The sequence below is a fragment of the Pinus tabuliformis genome, chromosome 9, assembly GCF_031772625.1.
Source record: "Pinus tabuliformis cultivar Carrire ecotype Pingquan chromosome 9, CPIR1, whole genome shotgun sequence".
In the NCBI taxonomy this organism is placed as follows: domain Eukaryota; kingdom Viridiplantae; phylum Streptophyta; class Pinopsida; order Pinales; family Pinaceae; genus Pinus; species Pinus tabuliformis.
The window spans coordinates 896,486,645-896,508,296 of record NC_142307.1 but is presented as its reverse complement, the minus strand read 5'-3'; the positions used below and the strand labels follow the sequence as shown (position 1 = coordinate 896,508,296).

At 39.6% G+C, this 21,652-nt stretch overlaps 1 protein-coding gene across 2 annotated transcripts in view; it reads left to right on the top strand.

Moving 5' to 3' along the window:
- Positions 1–7,350: 7,350 nt before the first annotated feature.
- Positions 7,351–21,652, top strand: part of LOC149151653 (putative aspartyl aminopeptidase) — a 134,011-nt gene continuing 119,709 nt past the window's right edge. The window contains exons 1-2 of one of the 2 annotated variants that reach the window (XM_089445733.1): positions 7,351–7,665; positions 7,749–7,884. In XM_089445733.1, the coding sequence (XP_089301859.1) occupies positions 7,575–7,665; positions 7,749–7,884 (227 nt within the window). In that variant the 5' untranslated portion in view covers positions 7,351–7,574. The remainder of the gene's footprint in view (positions 7,666–7,748; positions 7,885–21,652) is intronic. The other variant, XM_089445734.1, reaches the window with a different exon arrangement.

Genomic DNA, 21,652 nt, shown 5'->3' with positions numbered 1-21,652 from the left:
TTGCACAATCCGGTGTCATCAACCTCTGACGATCATGTTGAGCATACACCGTCAACTAGTGAAAGTGAAGCCCCTGGACAAAAAGGAAAATATAAATTTCCTTGTAAATTGTGTGAAGGCGATCACGCCATCCACTGTTGTCCCTTCTTAGACGGAGCTAAAAGAGTTTTGGATGACTGTCCAGTTTCACCGTTACGACTTCCTTCTGGATATAAGAAACTCTTGCCAAGTTCGTCACTAGTTGAAAATCCGGCTGACACGCCCTTGTGGTCGGCCGAAGCATCTACCATTGAAGATAAGCCATCTGAATCCATACCAGACGAAAGTCAAAAGGTCGAGGCGGCAGTTGACCCGGTCTTTCCTTTGGAAGGTCCATCTTCAGATGATACAGTCACCGAAGAGAACAAGAACGACACCGTTCAAATTCTCTTCGTAAGCACAGACTCTGATGAACATGGTGGCAGTCTACCCGTTCCTTTACCGCAGGAAGGAAGTTCGTCAGAGTCGTATCCGGTCATCTATTCGGTCCCACCTCCAAGCAACCTGGTTGTTTCCTTTGACTGGAATCTACTAGGCAGACCCCGTTTATCGGCTAGTGTACCATTTTGAATCATTGCTCAAATATATAGAATGGTCATGGCCGGTACCATCATAGATGAAGGGGCTTCTGTGAGTATCCTTTCCTCAACTGCTTGGAAAGCGCTTGGTTCGCCATCGCTTTTGCCTGAGATGAGAAATCTAACAGGCTTTGACAAAGGAACCAGTCGACCGTTAGGGATCCTTCCCGATGTGCCGATAACATTGAGAAGGAAAACCGTTCACATGAATGTAATGGTAGTCCAAGGACCCCTGGATTATAATCTACTCCTTGGACGAGACTATATTTATTGCATGGGAGTCGTCGTCTCCTCACTCTTTAGAGTAATGTGTTTTCCGCATGAAGGAAGAGTGGTCAAGCTCGTAGACCAGCTTTCATTTCCCGGTTCACACATAGCAAATAGTCATATACCGACCCTGAATGGTCTTTTCACACAAGGAATGTCTCATCAATCCCCAGTCCGTCCTCCTGATGAGCGCGAGTGATTCGGAGGGCATGACTGAAACCCAGGGGGCATGCACCCTGGTCTGCTTCGGCAGGAAAACCTTGGGTATAGGGTAGGTTTCCGCGGAGGATATATGACTAGTCTGACACACCCGTCCGTTTAGGAAAATGGGATTAGGTTGGAATACGATTCCCTCGTCAAAGTTATGTGAGCGGAGGCGTCTGCGCCACTCACCTTTGTTTATTTCGGTAGACATCGTCGAGGAAGTGTTTTGTCTGTGACACGGATGGAACAATCTTTGGTAACCTGGAAATTTTTCGCTATACCTGGGGGCATGCAAACATTTTGGCATGCAAGCAAAGAGCGACCATTTATTTTTTAAATCTATAGGTCCTCTAACCCTTTAAACTCGTAGGATTGGTCGTTTCCTAACTTGCAGAAAGAAAGGATGCGAAGCAAAGCTTTGTAAGGTGTAAGCTTCTTAAAAATGGCATCTTAGATGAGACATCCTTATTATACGACTGGATCGAGCAGTTTTAACGCGGAATTCAAGCTCGTTAAAAATAAACATAAGTTATGAGCAAGTGTTTCCCCCAACGTTTAAGCTCATTAAAAAATGAACCAATTTATGGTAAATAACCATCGTGAATGTATTACTTCGCCTTTGAAGCCTTGGTCGTGTTCTCATCATCACCTCCACTCTGTATTGGCCGATCATTCACCTCCACTTGATTGTTTACCCCTTTTGAGGAACAGTTGCGAAGAGTGATCTTGCTAGCCATCCTTGTGACACTGCCATGATTGGAAAATTCCAAGCCTTACTTGGAATCATCTGCTATCTGAATCTATCACTCATTCCTCAAAAACGAGTCTCCTTTAAGCTCTTTTCAACTGACTCGTAAAATATGAAAAGATTGTCGAGCCATTGGCCTCTCCAGCTCGTTAAAGTGATCGAAAGTTCTATCCCTCCCTTATATTTTAATCTTTTTGGACCTGAGGGATTATTACACAAAAAGATCGAGCGCTTGTTTTGTTCGGCTCGTTAAAATTACCGAAAATTCATCCCTTTGGTATTATTTTATACTTTTTCGAACTTAAGGGATTAGATAACAAAAAAGGATTTTTGGAGTTTCCTTTACGTCCCTTTTCAAACTCTCTAAATTTGAAAAGGACCGAGTTATCTTTGTCGTTAAACTCGTTAAAACCTAATAGCGACAAACTTGTCCATAACAGACAAGAACGAGTTCCACTATCGCTAGGCTCGTTAAAACATAGCGATGGGTTTGCCCGAAGGGCAAATTATAGAACAAGCATATGTTATCCTCCTCAAGCTTGACAAAATTAAAGAGGTACTAGTCAGTAATGACTGGGGAAAAATTGGGAAGAAAACTTGAAGAAACTTTGTTGGTAGCAAGTCGCTCTTGAACATGACACTTTCACTCCGCATCCAAGTCGAGTTGGGTTGTTCCATTCACTGGTCACATCACCATGGTTCCATCACACCATCCACATTTGGGGTTAATGCTACCAATCCATCATGTCAGTGTCGCTGATATGTTCAAGAGAAGTCGCTCAGAGAATTCACCTGTGTCTCACCCACTATAATACATTTTTGCTACATTCTTTCATGACCGCCACCCTGAACCTTATATCACCATATCGTTTTCACCTCCATTAAAATCATTTGCTCCATTCCGTGTCATTGATGTGGGATTCACTAAGGCCCTCCTATGACAGATCGCTTCTTTTCGACATCAGCTCATATCCAAGAAGTCGATCTAGGAACAACCCTTTCAGTACTTTGAAGCTTACATGCCTCAATGGCAAGTTTCTCACTTTCGGCGACAGGTTTACATCAATGGCGTTCGACCGAATGATTTTCTGTGGTGTTCGACGCCAAGTCCCTTATTCACACCACGTGAATTGTACTATAGTACCTTGAGGGTCATCATCATTATCGGTGATTCCTCTCGCGCATGTTAACAACTTACATCATTTGTTGGTAATCAGGCGATGTCTTTCCATGTTCGACTCCAAAACATCTCTCACATGGATCGACTTGTACTTTGAGTGAAGATTGAACGAGATTGAAGACCTCGGATCTAGTTTCATCCATCCTGGCTGCGATATATATCCAGGAAAATAAAGACATCAAATGTACATCATTGTTGCACAGATAATCATCCAATCTAAGGGATGATGGCTCTACCAGAATCATCAATCTACACTCAGAAGATTGTCTGTCTCATGTACATGAAAATGAATTTATAAAGCTGAGCATGGGAATGCTCGCCTCAGCTAGATCATGAAAATATTATGAAGATAATGTATTATATTGTATCTTATTACAGGTTGCCTTCCAGCTTGAAAAAACTTCGGATCCTCATGACAAAGCATTTCACCCGACATCAAAAGATTAATGACGTCATGCTTTAGGGGGCAACTGTTATAGACATTTTTGGGCACTGCAACCCCAATCATAAATGTCCATAAACCAAGGGCTCCTAATTCCCTAAAGGTGTTGTTCCAACCCCTAAAAGAACAAGGTCAACTGATTACAACATCTCCCAGAAGTTCTCCATGAAAAACTACTCAGAACTGGTCAAAACTAGACCATTTCACTTGCTCCATAGTCAAAGTGTGTTGCATCCCACCTGAATACACACAGTAGGTGCGATGCATGTTGGAAAGCCCTTCTATGGGGTGCGATGGGCGAGAAGGGACAAATGGCATGGTCAATCTGCAAGGTGGAGGAGCATGGAATCTTCCAGAAACTTCTCTTGTGACACTTGCCTCTCTGCATTCGACCAGGGATGAGTAAGAGATCATCAATCTCCAAGTGGAATCAAGAATTATCAGAGAGAAGACACTAATCAAATCTCAAAAGCTGACTCACCTCCCTTGCAGACATCTATATATGGATCCCTCATCCCAGAGATCCAGAGGCTGGAATTTTGTATCTTGTAAGGAAGTGTTGTTGGTTTCTTGGTGCAATATCATAGTGTTGGGTGATCTAATCTTTTCATGAGGTGAAGAAGGGTTTTCTTGTTGAGAGGATGATGCTGGGTCAGAACAATTGGTTGTAATCCTCTTTGCTCTTTCTTGATTATTAATAAAGCTATTCAATTTTTCCTCCACAGTCTTGTATGATTGATGATTTATGCATTTGTATGGTCAATATACATCTGGTCCTGTATTGTTTATGATAATAGATCTATGTTCCTGGATAGTGTTATGCTGCTTTGATTCTACAGGTACTCTTTGAAGTTGGGTAGACAAGGAAGCGAGTGGCAAAGACCTATCATAAGAGAGAGGAAACGAGCAAGGAACGAAGCACAAGACAGAGGTTGGTCTCCTTATTCTTCTTTCATCTATTTCTCATAAAGGAAAACGAAAGTAGTTTTTAGTGTGTTTGTTTCTAAGGTAGCTATCAGCCTTAGTGGGACTAGCAGCTCTGTATAGACACTAATTTTCCCGATAACACAAGGGGTGGTCTATTAACAATGTTAATATATACAAAGCCCTAGTGGTCAACATAACAATTGTAAACCATTTGTTTTATATTCAAACAAAACACAACGCGGTTGGGGTCTGTAAGGTTCGAACCCAGAACCCTCTCTCCCCATATGCACTACATTACACGCGCTAGCTAGGCCGCTAAGTGGGCAACTTTGTAATCTTTGCCAACCCGATAATATTTAGACACTCCTTAATCATTCGGCTGGGAGGAGCAATGGCAGGAGGCCACATAACCGATATTGTTTAGGACCTTGCGCGTGATGGAAGCAAGGCAAGGCGAAACCTAGTGGCACATTTTTCAAGATAAGGTATATTCTAGGGGAATATTCCTATAGAGAATCTGATGTGGAATGTTAAGATTATTTGAGGGGTTAGAGTTGTAGGCGATAGTATATAGTCAAGCTTATACTCAAATTACTCATAATTTTGAGAGGATTTCACTGGTGCAATCTGTTTCTGGATTTGAGTAGCCCCTTTTCAAGTCACTCTTAGGATTGGATGTATAATGATGTATTTTACCATGTACTCACTTTCATTTTTGTTGAGAAGAATGAAGGGGCTTCCCCACTATTGAAGCAGGGTTTAGAGACATAGTCCACATTGAACGAACTATGTTATCAAACTTTTGTGTGCATTGTCTTTATGGCCTCCTTTATGTTGCTTCTTCTTTGAGTGTTTGCATACATGGTTTTTACATGCTCCTTCATGTAATTATGCTAACATCAATTGAAGAAAAGAACTTGGATCATGCTGGTATATGGGGAATATTGGATCACTTTACATCAAAATTAGTAATAAATCTACACTCCATCCTAGCCTCTCATTTAACCTCTTAAAATTTGGCTCTAATTTTCAAAGAAATACAGTGAACACAAACAATCGTTGACTGCTTCACTACATGTTGAGACTTGGAGCTAAAGGGAAGGGAGTTTCATCTCCCTCCCTTATGGTGGCAAGATTCCCTAACCTAGACATGGTATGGGGTAACAAAGAGATAGTGAGAGTACCGAGGGAAAAGAAATTCACAACAAACAAAAGGAAGGGGTTGTCTCATTGAAGGGAGAGACCAGGGGACCAAAACCAAGGATGAGGGGAACTGTAACAACTATACCAAGGAGGATCTAGAACAAAGGAGCTAGCCAACTTGAGATAGGAGAGATCCATCACAAATAGACCTAAATTCTTAGTTGAACCAAATCAAATAGAGCTTGCCTAGAAAGACCAGGGAAACACAAAAGGATAAACAAAGAAAAGTTCGGGCAATACAAAGTATAGACCAAGAAAATAGAATAATAATAAGGAATAAGCTCTATGACCTAATAAATTAGGTTAAGACCTTTGAGATTAAATGAAAAGACAAAGAGGAAAAGCACATGAAAAGGAGAAAAGGATGAAAATTAAACCTACTTGCTAATGCATTGAAATAGAGCCACTCCTTTGTATTTCCTCGAGATGGCCTTACAATATATGAACTTTGTAGAGTTGTGAACCCACAAAGATATAAATCAACGAGTAGAATTGCGCCCAAAGTGCCCAATCTCAAATTCTTTTTTTAGAGGAAGCTTAAGCATGTAGAGGGAAATTGCAGTATGGAACTAAATGAAGAAGATTATGTAACTTGAGCCAACCCATTCACTAAAATAAGCTCTCACAAAATCAACTATCCAAAAACCAAGCGGGATACATACGTATCTCCAACGTCGGGCACATCCACCACCCACATTATTCCCACAAAGTATCATGAAAGAAACACAATATCAACACAACTTGCCTTGCATTTCTAATTTACACCACCACCTTTTAATAAATTCTTAATATTTTGCGACACCTCGCCCACGCATTATATCAATCAATCACTAAAACACTACCCTATAAAACAAACCATCCATATATATTTTTACAATTAATACCATTCAATAACCCTCGTAAATATCCACCCTACAAAATTTTTAAACAAAAAAATTTATTTAAAAAAAATATAAAATTCAAATTTTAAAATAACTATACATATATAAATAAAATCAGCGTACTAATAAGCCTTTCCATTAATCTATTCCTAAATTCGCTTTACTCTCCACCCCTAACCTGATCTCTTTACCTACTAGCCACCTACGCCCTTAGTAACCTCCAAACCATCACTTGAAAAACGGAATATAATTTCAATAAAGAAAAATACATCCATGTCGCAACAATTGACTTTAATAATAAGAAAATAATGCCGTATTAAAATCAAATTCATGAGATTATTGAATTACTCTTTAATAATAAGAAGATGATGCCTCATAAAAATCAAATTCATAAGATTAATGAATTCTTCACGCAAAGTAAAAAGAAGCATAATCCCGTTCCTTACTAAATACGCGAACCAAAGAGGAGAATCTCATTTACTTAAAGAATACGCGAACCAAAGACGAGAATCTCATTTACTTAAAGAATACGCGAACCAATCTTAATATTAAATATTTTGTTTAAATAAAAACAAATATCACGCACACAAGAATCCAGAATCAAATATCTTATTTAAATAAAACAAAGAAAGTAGAGGAATACAAGGAAATCGCCAATGAGTTTTGAAGGGTGTAATCTCCTTTCAGGAAGAAAAGAGAATAATTTTATCAGTTGTTTTTGGGATTTTTTATTTTAATTTTTCTAAAATCTGACTTGAAATTACAATTTATTTGTAATGTCTTTTAAAATGCTAAATTTATATATATAATAATAAAATTTAACACAAATTAAAATTTCAAATACCAACTCATAAAAAAAATCCCAAGGAAATTAAAAAAAACAAGACCTGCCACAGCTAAGCCATTAGAAGTCCAAAGCCATTAGGAGTCCAAGGTTGTCGCGTTTATTGTAATTGCTCGAATTGTAGATTAAGGGGACCTGCCACAGCTAAGCCATTAGAAGTCCGAAGTTGTCGCGTTTATTGTAATTGCATTGCAAACGCAACGAAGAGCAATTCCAAACCCATTCGTTGAATCTGGCAATCGTTCATTCCTGCGGCGATCAATGGCAATGCAGGGCAAAGCCGAGGTTCATCCCGTGGCCGCGGAATTCATTGATTTCTTAAATGCTTCTCCCACCCCATTTCATGCCGTCGGTAAGTTTCAGTTTGTTCCCCCCGAAATCTGTAAATATTATCCCGAGTGTTTGTTGAAGGGGTCTGATAGGTGGTGAATGTAGGCGAGGCCAAGCGGCAGCTGAAGCAGGCCGGTTACGAGCATATATCTGAAAGAGAAAACTGGACTCTACGGCCCGGGGGCAAATACTTCTTTACTCGCAATCACTCTACCATCGTTGCCTTTGCCATTGGTCACAAGTAAGAATACTGCTGTCGCTGCCAGTACTAATAATGTTGCTTTCTTGGTTTTTTTTTTTGTGAACATTTAACGTAAATTTACGCAATTTAGGTGGTCTAAAGGTGAAATTCCTGTTTATTAATAATACGCGACCTTCGAACCATGAACAATGGACATGAATATTGCAGACAATCGGTGATTTATTTTGGAACCGGTTATATTTGGATTTCTAATAGTTCGCGGGTAAATATATCTGTTTTAGGTGTGCGTGCACTTTTACACATATATATGTATGGTGTGAAAAAATGGACGATTAAAACCGGTATTGGCTGTATGGATTTTTTTATAATTCGGTGGTAGATATATCTGTTTTAGGTATGCACACAAAAAACGAAACAACCAGAATTGGGTATGCTTGGAGCTTTAATAATTCGGGGGTAAGTATATCTGGTGTGCGCGGACGCGTATATATATATATACACACACGTGTCAATTTTTTTGACTAATATTTTATAAATAGAAATGGTTCTTTTTCTATTAGCAAAATGCTGCAGTCTCACTCTCACTGGTAAGCAATCTAAGACATCAGATTTGCAGATACATCCAATAAAAAATGTTTTTATCAAAATTACATCTTCAGTTTTTATCAAAAATTACATCCTCCCTACAGAATGCTCTGCTAACTATACCAGTATGCAGATTCAAAATGATTCTATATGTGTAGATCCCGACATAAATCCCTAACAGTAAATAGAGTTTACACTACATTTAGAAAGAACAGAATTAAGAAAGCTTAAGCACGTTGTTCATGGTGGTCTGATTGACGTTGTCCACACCCACGTCAGGAAGATGCTACTGCGCAATTTCTGCCTCTATCTGCAGTTGACCTAATGGATGAATGAACCTGAGCTTGAGCCATGTTCTGATAACTCAATAATTTGTAGACAGCCAGCTTGAGGTGAACGTTTTCCTGTCTTAATTTCTGGATTTCATGATTCTGGTAATTCATAGATTCCATAGTGAAAGCTGCTTCCCTATCTCTTGCATCTTCTTGAGCTCGAATTTGTGGCTTCATGCTACAAATGACTGATTTTTTCCAAAGGCACAATTTCTTGGATCCTCAGCTACCTCTTTAAGTATGCCTTTTTAACCATAGAACATTGTTGTATTTTATGCTCTTGTTTATTCATAATTTTAGACCTCATTTTACACTTTATTATCGTAGTTTACAGGGCTAAATTGCTGCTCTGATAAACTGCTATATTGATACAATTTCTAATTTTTCAAGCTACCTCTTTAAATATGCCTTTTTAAGCAGTTATCATAAGCTAGAGAAAACACTGCCCTAGATTTCTCAACAGTCCCAGGGTTAGGATTTGCTTGGAATACTTTCAAAAAGCAAAAGTGTAATTTTATGTGCAATTTCCAGCCCTAAATTAGGGTTAACGTTTAGGGTGTCATAGTCTTATACTAGGTTATACAAGACCTTCATCCATGAGTGCCTTTATGGAGGGAGTGTTTGCATTTACTTGAGTTACCCTTTCCTCAACACTGCTTTTTTGACCTTTTATTTTGATTTGATTAACTTGTTTTTCAAGCTTTATTAATTTCATTTAAGATCTCCTTAAGATGGGTAGTTAATTGCTCATAGGGTTTGGGATGTTTCTTTAAGTCCTTTTTACTTTGCTAGGCATGATATGCATTAGCCTTAGACTTTGATTTGATTAGCTTGTTTTTCAAGCTTTATTAATTTCATTTAAGATCCCCTTAAGATGGGTAGTTAATTGCTCATAGGGGTTGGGATGTTTCTTTAAGTCCCTTTTACTTTCCTAGATGTGACATGCATGGGACTACGTTGATGGCCTCACATGAAGGGGTATAGCTCAAGTTAACTTGGATTTTAATCATCATTCATGAGGGCGTAGAGCTCAAGTTAACTTGGCTTTTGACATTTGACACATTCTCATTATTTCTTTCTTTTTGCAGTTGCATTAGCCTTTGGGTATTTCCATGCCCCTTTCCTCATAGGATTAGACAAGCAGGGAACCGATTATTAGAAATAATACTGAGGGGGGGGGGGGGGGGTGAATCAGTGTTAGCAAACCACTAATATTTTCATTTCCATTATCAGATTCATATACACTACTTCAATTAAGGCAACCCGCGTGTATACGCAACTGTGTTTAATACAACTAGTGTATGTTAATGAGTGCATCAGAACATTATTGACCATATAAACAGTAAACAAGTGTAGTATCACACATAAAAGCACACATGAACACCATGATATAAGGTGGAAACCTAATGTGGGTGAAAACCACCTGCTGCAATTCGTCTATATCTTCTTTCAATAAGAAACTTCTTTTACAATATTTATGTACTGGTGCAGTTTTATACCAGTACGCAGGCTTCTACCTGCAGAAGGCTACAACCTTCTCGTTCTCTAGTTTCTACTGGAAGGGAGCTACAACCCCCTTAGCTCTTGTACTGGCTGATCCATTTACTAATACGTAGGCGCCGACCTACTGAAGGTTCCAACCTTCACTCGTTTTCTAGCTGCTGCTGGAAGGGAGCTCCAACCCGCTAGCTTTTGTACTGGCCGATATGTTTACTAATACATAGGCGCCGGCCTACAGAAGACTACGATCTTCTCTCTTCCTCCAGGGACCACATTTCATAAATTTTCATACTGGATACTCCTGAAGCACAACACCATAATCTGAAGGCCATGTTTCATCCAACTTTCATACTAGACCCATCAAAAACATTGAAGCACAAAATCAATCACCATTGCAATACATCCATCAACCACACTTGCATCATTGATCTCTGAATCACCTAATACTGAAACACTGAAACCTTGTCAACAACACAGTCACCAGAACACAGAATTGACAACAGAACTTTGCAATAACAACCAGATCCAACTGCAACTTCAAAATATCATACTTCATACTATATATGCTACTCTGATGAACCCAACCTGCGTGTATATGCGCTTTTACCAAAGCGAACCCGCGTATAGATCTGCAAATTCTAACTTATAACTTTGCAGCTATTCCAGACATCAATTATACCCAGAACATAACATAAACATGCGTCAATAATTTAGATCTAGTCTATCCATGATCAAACCATATAATGATAAAACATTCCAAGCCTTAAGATCCCGATCCATCGTTCATCATCATCCACATGGGTGCATCCTTGGTTCAGATCAAGCAAAGCATCACAAACCCATAACCTGCATACTAGATCTCACACTTCATCAAATATTCATCACTTCCCCACTTGCCCTCTTGGCTTAATGATCTTCTCCTTATATAGGTTTACGCTTCTTTCAATACCATGGTCCAAAACCACTTAGAACCAATACCTTGGACACAATACTTGGGGTCAACACTTCGGACCAAATACCATGGACCAATACCAAAATACCATGGACCAAATACCACGGACCAAAACTTAGTTTTCTGACATGTACACGCCTTTCCTTTTGTGAATCTACGTGTGTATGTGTACGTGCCTTTTGTTCTGCTCACCCGCGTGTATACACACTTTCATCAAGGTTAACTTGCGTATACCTCTCTCTTGACCTGCTGTACTATGATTTTTCATCTGATTGAGTTGCCACCAAGGACAACACCTGTATCAAACTTCTGAGTGAGTTGCCATCAATGACAACATCTGTATCATAATGCCAACAATCTCCCCCTTTGGATTTGATGGCAACAACCACACCAAGTCACTCTCCCCCTTTGAAATCAAGGGCAAAGGGTGGACCAAGTTGTTCTCTTCCTTGGTATACCTTCTGCTGTCCATACTCCCCGTAAGTACCTGCTGAAATCTCTGATTGAGCTCCCCCTTTGTACATGCCAGGATGTACCAATCCGTCCATGCTCCCCCTGACCATATGCAAGGTCTGCAAAAGCATAACATGACTCTATACATACATCAATCTCCCAATCAAGTGGGAATACACCATTTTAGACTCATCCACCCAACCAAGTGGGGATATACCAAAAGTTTATACATGACTAAAAAACAAGAAACATTACATCATCCATCCCATGCATAGTGGGGTAACAAAATACATCATGTGACTCATAAAGACCAAGGACCTAAACAAGACCATGACAGTCATCAACAGCTATCATACACCATATGATCTGCACTATAAGCATTTGTCACTAGTATCCAGACTTGTAATCTTGCAATCCATTTGGCCAATAAAAAAAAATCAGTAGCAATATGTGTCAATAAGCATCATCACCAAAAGCTTCTAACCATAATGCCAACAATGCATTATTCGAAGCATGTGCTCCCCCTGAGCCTGTGCCAATCCATCATCAAACAAAGTAGATAAGTGACTGAACCATATCAGACTTTTGTACTGCTGCTTTCTTTCAAAACATCATATACGCGACTGTGCAGCATCTAACTTGTGTATATACGTGACTTGTCTTCATGAAACCTGCGTATGAGATTTAGAACACTGATGTTCCACACTTTCAGCTTCCTTTGAGTCTGTCATGTCTGTGTACTCTGCTATGCCACATCTTTCTGGCTGTACTTCCTTTTTCTTCCATATCTTCAATTGTGATGATGTTTTCTCCTTTTGGTATGGTGTCCAAAGTCTTCTCCTGCATTCCTTTGCTATATGTCCAAGCTTGTTACATGCATAACATCTTACATGTTTCATATTCCTCCTAAAACAGTCAATGGCTTTGTGACCAAACATATTGCAAGCAAAACAATATCCCTTAAAGTACCTGGAACGTGATGATCTTTCTGTGTGATGGTCTTGAACCATTCTACTTCTGCATTTGGCTGCAACATGTCCAAGATTATGACATACATAACATTCAACATTATTCATCGAAGGAAATAATCGTCTATCACTTCCACAGTTAGGAGCAAAAGATTTTCTTTGAGGAATTTCTTTCCTTGGCTGTTGATGGGGTTGTCCTCTCATCTCCTTGTTGATCATTTTAGATTTCTCACTAGAGTTCGTTGCCTCACCTTGTAAGCTAGATTCACCTTCACAGATTCATAAAAACCAAGACCAGTTTTGATAGCAGGCAACCTTTGACTACTAAGAATATCATCCAAATTCTTAGTACTGTCTTGAAATCATAATAGTTTATCCTTTTCTTCTAATTTATCTTTCAAGATATTTACCTCAACCTGATGTTGTTCTTCCTTTTCCAGACATTGCTTCTTCAAAATTTCTTCAGACTTTCTTCCTTCTTCCACTTGTTGCCTTAGTTTGAGAATCTCTTTTTCTTGTTCTTCATTCAGCTCCTGCAGCATTTGACGAACTCTGAAGGAACATTCCAGCTGAGCTTTTAAGCTGATAATTTCTTCTTTGAGGGCATTCTCCCTTTTGCTAAATAGATCTTGTTGATCTATGATTTTATCTGATGCTTCATTTGCTTGTTCATCTTCAATTTGAGGTGATTCAGAATTTGAATACTTGCTTCCACTCAATGGCATGTTGTCATTGTTCCTTTGAGCTGTCTTCTTCTTTTGACGCGCTTTCTTTCCCATTGTTCTACGGATCTCCTTCAAGCGATCAAGCTTCTACCAAAGGACCTGCTCTGATACCAATTGTTGGAAATAATACTGAGAGGGGGGTGAATCAGTATTAGAAAATCACTAATCTTTTCATTTCCATTATCAGATTCATATACGCTACTTCAGTTAAGGCAACCCGCATGTATACGCAACTGTGTTTAATGCAACTAGCGTATATTCAGTAAACTTATGCATCAGTTAGTTGATCTTTAATGAGTGCATCATAACATTATTGACCATATAAACAGTAAACAGGTGTAGAATCACACATAAAAGCACACATGAACACCATGATATAAGGTGGAAACCCAATGTGGGTGAAAACCACCTGCTGCAATTCGTCTCTATCTTCTTTCAATAAGAAACTTCTTTTACAATGTTTATGTATTGGTGCAGTTTTATACCAGTACGCAGGCTTCTACCTGCAGAAGGCTACAACCTTCTCTTGTTCTCCAGTTTCCACTGGAAGGGAGCTACAACCCCTTTAGCTCTTGTACTGGCTGATCCATTTACTAGTACGTAGGCATCGACCTACTGAAGGCTCCAACCTTCCCTTGTTTTCCAGCTGCCTATGGAAGGGAGCTCCAACCCCCTGGCTTTTGTACTGGCCGATATGTTTACCAATACGTAGGCGCCGGCCTACAGAAGGCTGCGATCTTCTCCCTTCCTCCAGGGACTACGTTTCATAAATTTTCATACTGGATACTCCTGAAGCACAACACCATAACCTAAATATCTTGATCTGATCTCGGTTCAGATCAAGCAAAGCATCACAAACCCATAACCTGCATACTAGAGCTCACACTTCATCATATATTCATCACTTCCCCACTTGCCCTCTTGGCCTAATGATCTTCTCTTTATATAGGTTTAGGCTTCTTTCAATACCATGGTCCAAAACCACTTAGAACCAATACCTTGGACCCAATACTTGGGGTCAACACTTTGGACCAAATACCATGGACCAAATACCACAGACCAAAACTTAGTGTTCCGACATGTACGTGCCTTTCCTTCTGTGAACCTACGTGTGTACGTGTACGCGCTTTTTGTTCTGCTCACCCACATGTATACACACTTTCATCAAGGTTAACCTGCGTATACCTCTCTCTTGACCTGCTGTACTATGATCTGTCATCTGATTGAGTTGCCACCAAGGACAACACCTGTATCATACCTCTGAGTGAGTTGCCGTCAAGGACAACATCTGTATCATAATGCCAACACTGATATGAGTGACTTAACAACAACCAACTTAAAAGGTAGGAGAATGGAGGGAGGGGGTCCGTGGAAGGTGATAAGTATGGAAGGACATGGCCAAACCATCTCAATCTAGGCCTCCACTTTTTGTCCCTCATGGACAATAAAAGAAAAGCCCTTGGGTGGTCTCACTTGACTAGAAGAGAAGATAACCACCAAGGTGAAATAAGGCAGCAAGTATAACTTCCAAGCATCATGATTAATTTTCCAACTTTGACTTGTGATCCCTGCTTAAATGCTTAATGCAGTAAATGAAAACACTTCCTATGAAACCATGACTAGTATACCTCTTGTGTGTTGAACCATCATCATTGAATGAATACACCTATCTACCAAAATGAGTTGAGCATATGAAGAACAAGAGGCAACAAAGGGGCTGTTGTATTTGGAAAATGTTGGTCATCATTTCTTCATTGTGGGTCATGGAAGAATGATCGCTGTTGAATGGTTGGAAATCTACATCATAGGGGACAAAATTTCTCATGGGTTGCCCCTCTTTATAGATGGGTAACATTTGGCTCCAACTTGGGGACATGTGCTCAATATAGAGAGCATGATATATGTGCTCATTGTAGAGTGCATGATCCATTTGCTCATCATAAAGTGCATAAGAACCTCAAGATCTCTGGTACTTGAAGTCCCATAACTTTATTGCTCTAAAAGTTTCTTGTGTCATTCTAACATAAGACTATTAGTAATTAAGGGCCAGGGGATATGATCCACCGTGGGATATGAAAAGTATCAACCAATTTGAAAAAAGATCTAAACTGCCATTTCCTTTTCTCAATTTTAATTTTTATAAATTTGATCACAAATACGTGGAAACCAACATGATAAGAAAGCAAGGATAACCTACCTACACTAACCTTCTCCAACAATCCAAACAATCAAGGGCTAAGTATAGTCATACAACCAATGAAGCCACCCTAGTGCCTCAGTAAAACCATAAACCCTACCCCTATGCTTGGTTATGAGACAAAACAAGGATATTTTCTGTATTCAGGCTTCTGTGATCCATAATGAATTAAGAAAAGTCTTTTGGTAGAAATCACATAAGAGAAATTTTCGGCTGAGGCATTTCGAACCAACCAATGTGGTTCATGATGAACCACAATGGTTGGCTCGAAATGTGTCGGCTGAAAATTTCTCTTATGTGATTTCTATCGAAAGACTTTTCGTAAAACAAGGATATGTTAAGGACAAGGTGATCACAAGCAGGCACATATATCACATATGGCCAATGATAGGATCTAACTCATGAGGATACATAAGAATATCTAAATCACACCAAGCTTGCTCTATCCACTTTTGAATGGGGTTGTAATTAGACAATGATGACTCATCCATGAGCCAGGTAAAGTCTTCATAATACAACTTCTATATCTTAGAAGGGTGATCCACACACTTCAAGAAATGACCTTTTTGGCTTTCATCAACATCATTTCCCAAGGCTTGAGATGAGATCATAAGAAATCTGCAAAACATCTTATGATTTGCCAACAAAGACAAGAATGCAAAGGGGAGGATGAATTCAGACCCTGAAAAATAATTTTTTCCCAATTTTAGGGCTTGTCATAACTTTTTGTGTAGCTGGAAATCTCTGCAACAATCCATAAATTGATAGCACTTTGACCCATAGGTATTTCAGCACTAAAATTGTAATTCCCAGTTGCACTTTCAATTATGTATTGAGGATTATATGCAGAAAGAGGTAGTTGAAAAATTCCACTTTGAAATATTTGCTGTCCTTCACAAATATCAGCCTCACAAAACGGCTTCAATGCTGATTTGACACATGAATATTCATTTAAATCTGAGCAAATAGATGGCTGAAAACTTTCAAATTCATAAGATACTTTCAAGTGCTCAAAAAAGTACGTGTTGTACCTCATGGAATATGGCTGGTACTCATCATGAGTAGGAGGTAATGAATCACCTTTTGAGGTAATGAATCTATGAACATATCCACTTACTCCTCTCAAACAACCACCTAAAGAGGCAATTTGACATCTTTTGCATGCTAAGACATTAAGATTGTGTAGAAGCACTTGACTGAGCTAATAACATCAACACTCCCTCCTAGTGAGGAAGGTGTTATGCACCAACCTTAGCTTGTTTTTGTAGAAAAAAACTTCTCCTTCACCAGGGGCTTGGTGAGCATTGAGAATATCTACAACTTGCTCAGGGGCTTGGTGAGCATTGAGAATATCTACAACTTTCTCATCTGTGGATATGTACTACAACTTCATACCTCCCCTCTAGACCCTGTCTCGGATGAAGTGATACTCGATTTCTATATGCTTGGACTTGTCATGAAACATTGGATTCTTCGAGAGCTTGATGCAACTCTAATTATCATAGTGAATCATTGTTGGATCCAACTACTCACCAAACAACCCTATGAGCATCTTGCGAAGCCAGTTGGCCTCATAACTCCCCAGACTCATAGCCATGTACTTAGCCTTTGTTGAACTGAGCGCTAGTGAGCTATACTTCCTCCTAAACCATGAGATAACCGTTGATCCCAAATTGAAGCAACACCTTGAGTTGCTTTTTCTGTTAGATGCACTCCCAACACAATTGGAGTCTTTATAGCCCACTAATTGCACTTCATCACCTCTGACATACTCGAGTCCATACTCTACAGTGCATTGAAGATACTTGAGCACATGCTTCATTGCGACCCAATGAACCCTTGTCCCCACCATAAACTAGTCAGTGTATTCACAACAAAGCATATATCTAGACTAGTGCTGACCAAATACATCAAAGAAGCTATCAACTGGCTATACAATGTGGGATCCACCAACTTTGACTCAGAAGCATTCAACTTCCTCATGTTGGTAGTCACGAGTGTCGACATGGGTGTGTAATCCTCCATTCTGAATCTCTTTAGGATCTCAACTGCATACTTCCCCTATCCAAGGAAGATCTCTCTTATTTGTTGCCACATGTCCAATTCCTAAAAGTAGTGCATCACACTAATGTCTTTCATCTAAAACTTTGTTGCAAGATCTTTCTTGCACATCTCTATGAGCTTCTTCAACCCTGTAAGAAAGAGGTCGTCCACATAAAGTAACAGAATGAGTGGATCGTCATCAACTAGTGTGTAGTACAAGGTGGGATCTGCCTCATTCTTGGTGAAATCCCAAGCAAGATACTCATCAATTCTCAAGTACTATGCTCTAGATGTCTGTTTGAGACCATATAATGCCTTCTTCAACTTGCACACATGTGACTCTCCTGTGCACCTCAAATCCTTGTGACTACTCGATGTACACCTCCTTCTCAATAACATCATTAAGGAAGGTTGTCTTGACATCCATCTAATGTATCGTTTGCTCCATCTTTGAAGTAATAGATATCATGGCCTTGATAGAAGTATACCTAGCAACTGGAGCAAATGTTGTTGAGAAATCTAGGGCATTAGGATTAGGAGATTTCTCTTTGATGATAACTACTTGTGAATGCTTTTTACTTCTTTAGTTCTATGATTATATTATTTTTCTTCACCAAACAACTACTAAAGCATTAACAATAAAGAGAAAAGAGACACGGAATGTAGGCGATCAACCAGGGCCAAAACCTCTCCAACTTGAGAGGTTAACAATAAAGAGAAAAGAGACACGGAATGTAGGTGATCAACCAGGGCCAAAACCTCTCCAACTTGAGAGGAAAACCCAAAATGAATTCTTCTTCTTATAGAGACTTCAATTGACGAATACTAAGACCAAGACCCTTGACACAACAACCTCTCCAAGACCAAGTCACAAGATCCTTCTTCACTGCTTCTTCTTCTTGCCTAAGTCAACACAAGTCAAATTGCCTTCATGCACTACAATTCTCGGCTACCCTGAAATTTTGGTTCCTTTCCACAGACTTGCAATTTGTACCTCTGCAATTTTTCACGTGGGAGGTGAGGGAGAGAGTTAAGGGATACTTTCCTCCTTTGCTTTACTTGAAGATTTCTCTTGGTGATCTCGGCTGGCAAGGGAGTTGAAATGGAGACCCTTTTGGCGACTTTCTTAAGGACTGATATGTTACTGCTGCAAAAAACCTAGTTCTTGCCACACGTGTGAGGAAATTAACCCAAAAACAATGCCAAAGATCTTTGCTCTTCTTCTCCTCCTTGCTGGCTATGAGGCTGCTCTTCTTGTGATTTTGTGCTCCTTTTCTTGTCTTGGATGCTTGACTGAGTTCTGTCCTAGGTGAGGCTGAGTTGCTTTATATATAGTGGTCTGTCCATCAAGAATAAGCCGACTTTTCCTTGTGACAAGGCTAACATGCCTTTCTAGATTTATCCTTAGGCCAACTTCAAGGGGAGCTTGTGACAAGGTCTTGGAGGGTTAACAAATTTTCTTTTACAATGAATTACATGCCCAAATGGGTCTTCAATCCTTGACATTGACTTTACTAGACTTTATGACTTGATGACCAACCTAATAGCTCACAATGGGAGCTTCAACTAAAAATAAAATTCCTTGATCATGAAACCCATGATTCAAGCATTACAAAAATAATTTTATTTTCTTATTTACATCAATTACATAAAATCATAATTACACATGTCATTATGAAGACTGAACCTAGTTACACTTTTCAACACTCCTAGTTACACTTTTCAACACTCCCTCTTAACTAGGGATGTATTCATAATCCACACAAGGTACTTGGATATTCTCAATATGAAGAATTCTCATAAGGAGTTAGATTGGTAACCCATCTGTATAGCATCATATCATCTAGCATTGTCACATAGTAAGGCATTGACCAACAACTCTATCTCTGTAGAAGATCAGAGTACAATGCTGGCGAGACCAATGATTTATAAACACCCTTATCATTGTCTCTCTCGAAACATACCCCACCCGGGTTCTCTCAGAGTATGTTCCACCAGGACGATTCCTATCTTGGATTCCCTGTCCTCAAAGAATATCGGTCCTCACCAACAAAACACTTACCCTAACTCCTCCTCAAGTTTCAGCCCCAAACTCCCTTCTCTCCTCAACCCCCAAGTGTGATCACTGTTTCAAGAATCGGTCGGCTTGAAACCGACTCGGTCAAGTTGGTCCGAGTCATGCCCTCATCGGGTCGACTCGGCCTTTGAATTGGTTCGGTTGACTGGGTTATTACAGAGTCGGCCGAGTTGTCTAACAACTCGGCTGACTCGGTAATAACCCGGCTGGCGCAACCAAGTCCGACCCTACTCGGCCGACTTGGTGACAGCAGCCCGAAAAAGGAAAAAACAATGATTTTCTTTTGAACTTGCTTTTTGGGGACCCCAAATCCATTTCTAAATTGCCTATAGGTTATTTGGCCTCCATTCCCCTATCCTAAACCCTATAAAAGCCACCCAACCCCTCTCATTTCATCACAGCCATCTCATTGCATTTGAGTGAGAGTTTGTGAGGAGTTGCGGAGTTTGTTTTTGGAGTAGCAGTGAGGAGTCTTGGGCAAGCATTGTAGCAGGAGTGAGGAGCTTCTTGGGTAGCCATTTGGAGCAGCATTCAGGAGTTGGTTTGCTGGAGCAACCTTGAAGAGGCAGTTTGTGCTTAGAAGTATTTTTTTTCACTTGTAAAAATTTGTTTTTGCTTATTAATTTTTATCTACAAATCTGGAAATTGAAAAGAGTGTTTTTTGTGAAAGAATGAACATTGAAGTAATGCTATTTTTTTTGTTTTCATTTTCATTTTCAATTTTTTTGCTTTCATTTCCAAGTCAAAAAATGGCACCTAGAGTGAAAGATGCTTCTTGGGCATATGTTGAAATGGTTGATAGTCAGATGCATTGCAAATTTTGCCATAGAAAAATTAAGGAAGGTCCTAGGGGAATTAATAGGCTGAAACAACACTTGGCGGGGATTAGAGGCCAAATTACTCCATGTGATTTAGATGAAATTGGGGAGATTAGGAAGGAATTGTTAGCCAACTTTGAGAATTTTAAAGAAGAAAAGGCTAGGCAAAAAGAGTTAGAGGTTGAAATTGGGAGGAAGAGGAGTATACAAAAAATGTTGGCTACCAACCCCCATTTTGATTTTGAGGGTTCTTCCTCTATCCCTTGTACTGTTGCATCCAACCCCTTCCGATATGTTCCTCCCTCTTTGGAGTCTATTCAAGAAAAGGGTAAGGGTAAAATGATAAAGGGTGATATGAATATCAAAAGTTATTTCACTGTCACACTGTTAATTTTAGGTATGTTCTATGCTTAGAGCAATTTATTTCAATTTTCACAGTTAGCTCAATATCTTTTCCAGATTAGCAATTACATCAGCATTAAAGTAAACTGCAGATAGAACATAAACATAAATTGCAGAAGACAAGCCAAGACAAGAGGACACAAGATGTGGCGCTAGCCAGTGACAAACTCCAATGTGGGGAAACCCTTGATCAATTCTTCTTATACTTCAATAGTTCAACAGAGAGAGAGAGAGAGATAGTATGTTTACAACAAAAGTCAACACTTTGACTTATCTAGATAAGAGCAAAGATCATCTCTAAGAAGATGATACATGAGATCAGTTGAAGACATGCTGCTTCAACTAATTCTCCAAGGTGACTACTTCACCTATCGTTGTGTTGCATTTCGTCATCATGCTGCACCTCACTGCGCTGCACCATGCTGCATCCATCATCGCTATGCTGCATCTCATCATGCTTCATTAATCATGACTGTACCCATCACTGTACTGCATTATGTGCCATTGCTACACCATGTTGCCGTACTAAACTATGCTCTGGCTGCACCTTGCTTGCTTGTTGTCCTTAGCATGCTTGTTTTCCTTAGCATGCTTGCTGTTGCATGCTAGTTGTCCCTTGCATGCTAGCTATAACATTGCATGCTTGGTGTATTTGCTGCTAAGTACCATACAAGTGTCCCAATGTTAGTGCTGTCCCTTGCGTGCTGCGCTCCTTCGGAGACAGATGCTTCGACAGTGCCCGACAGTTCCGACAG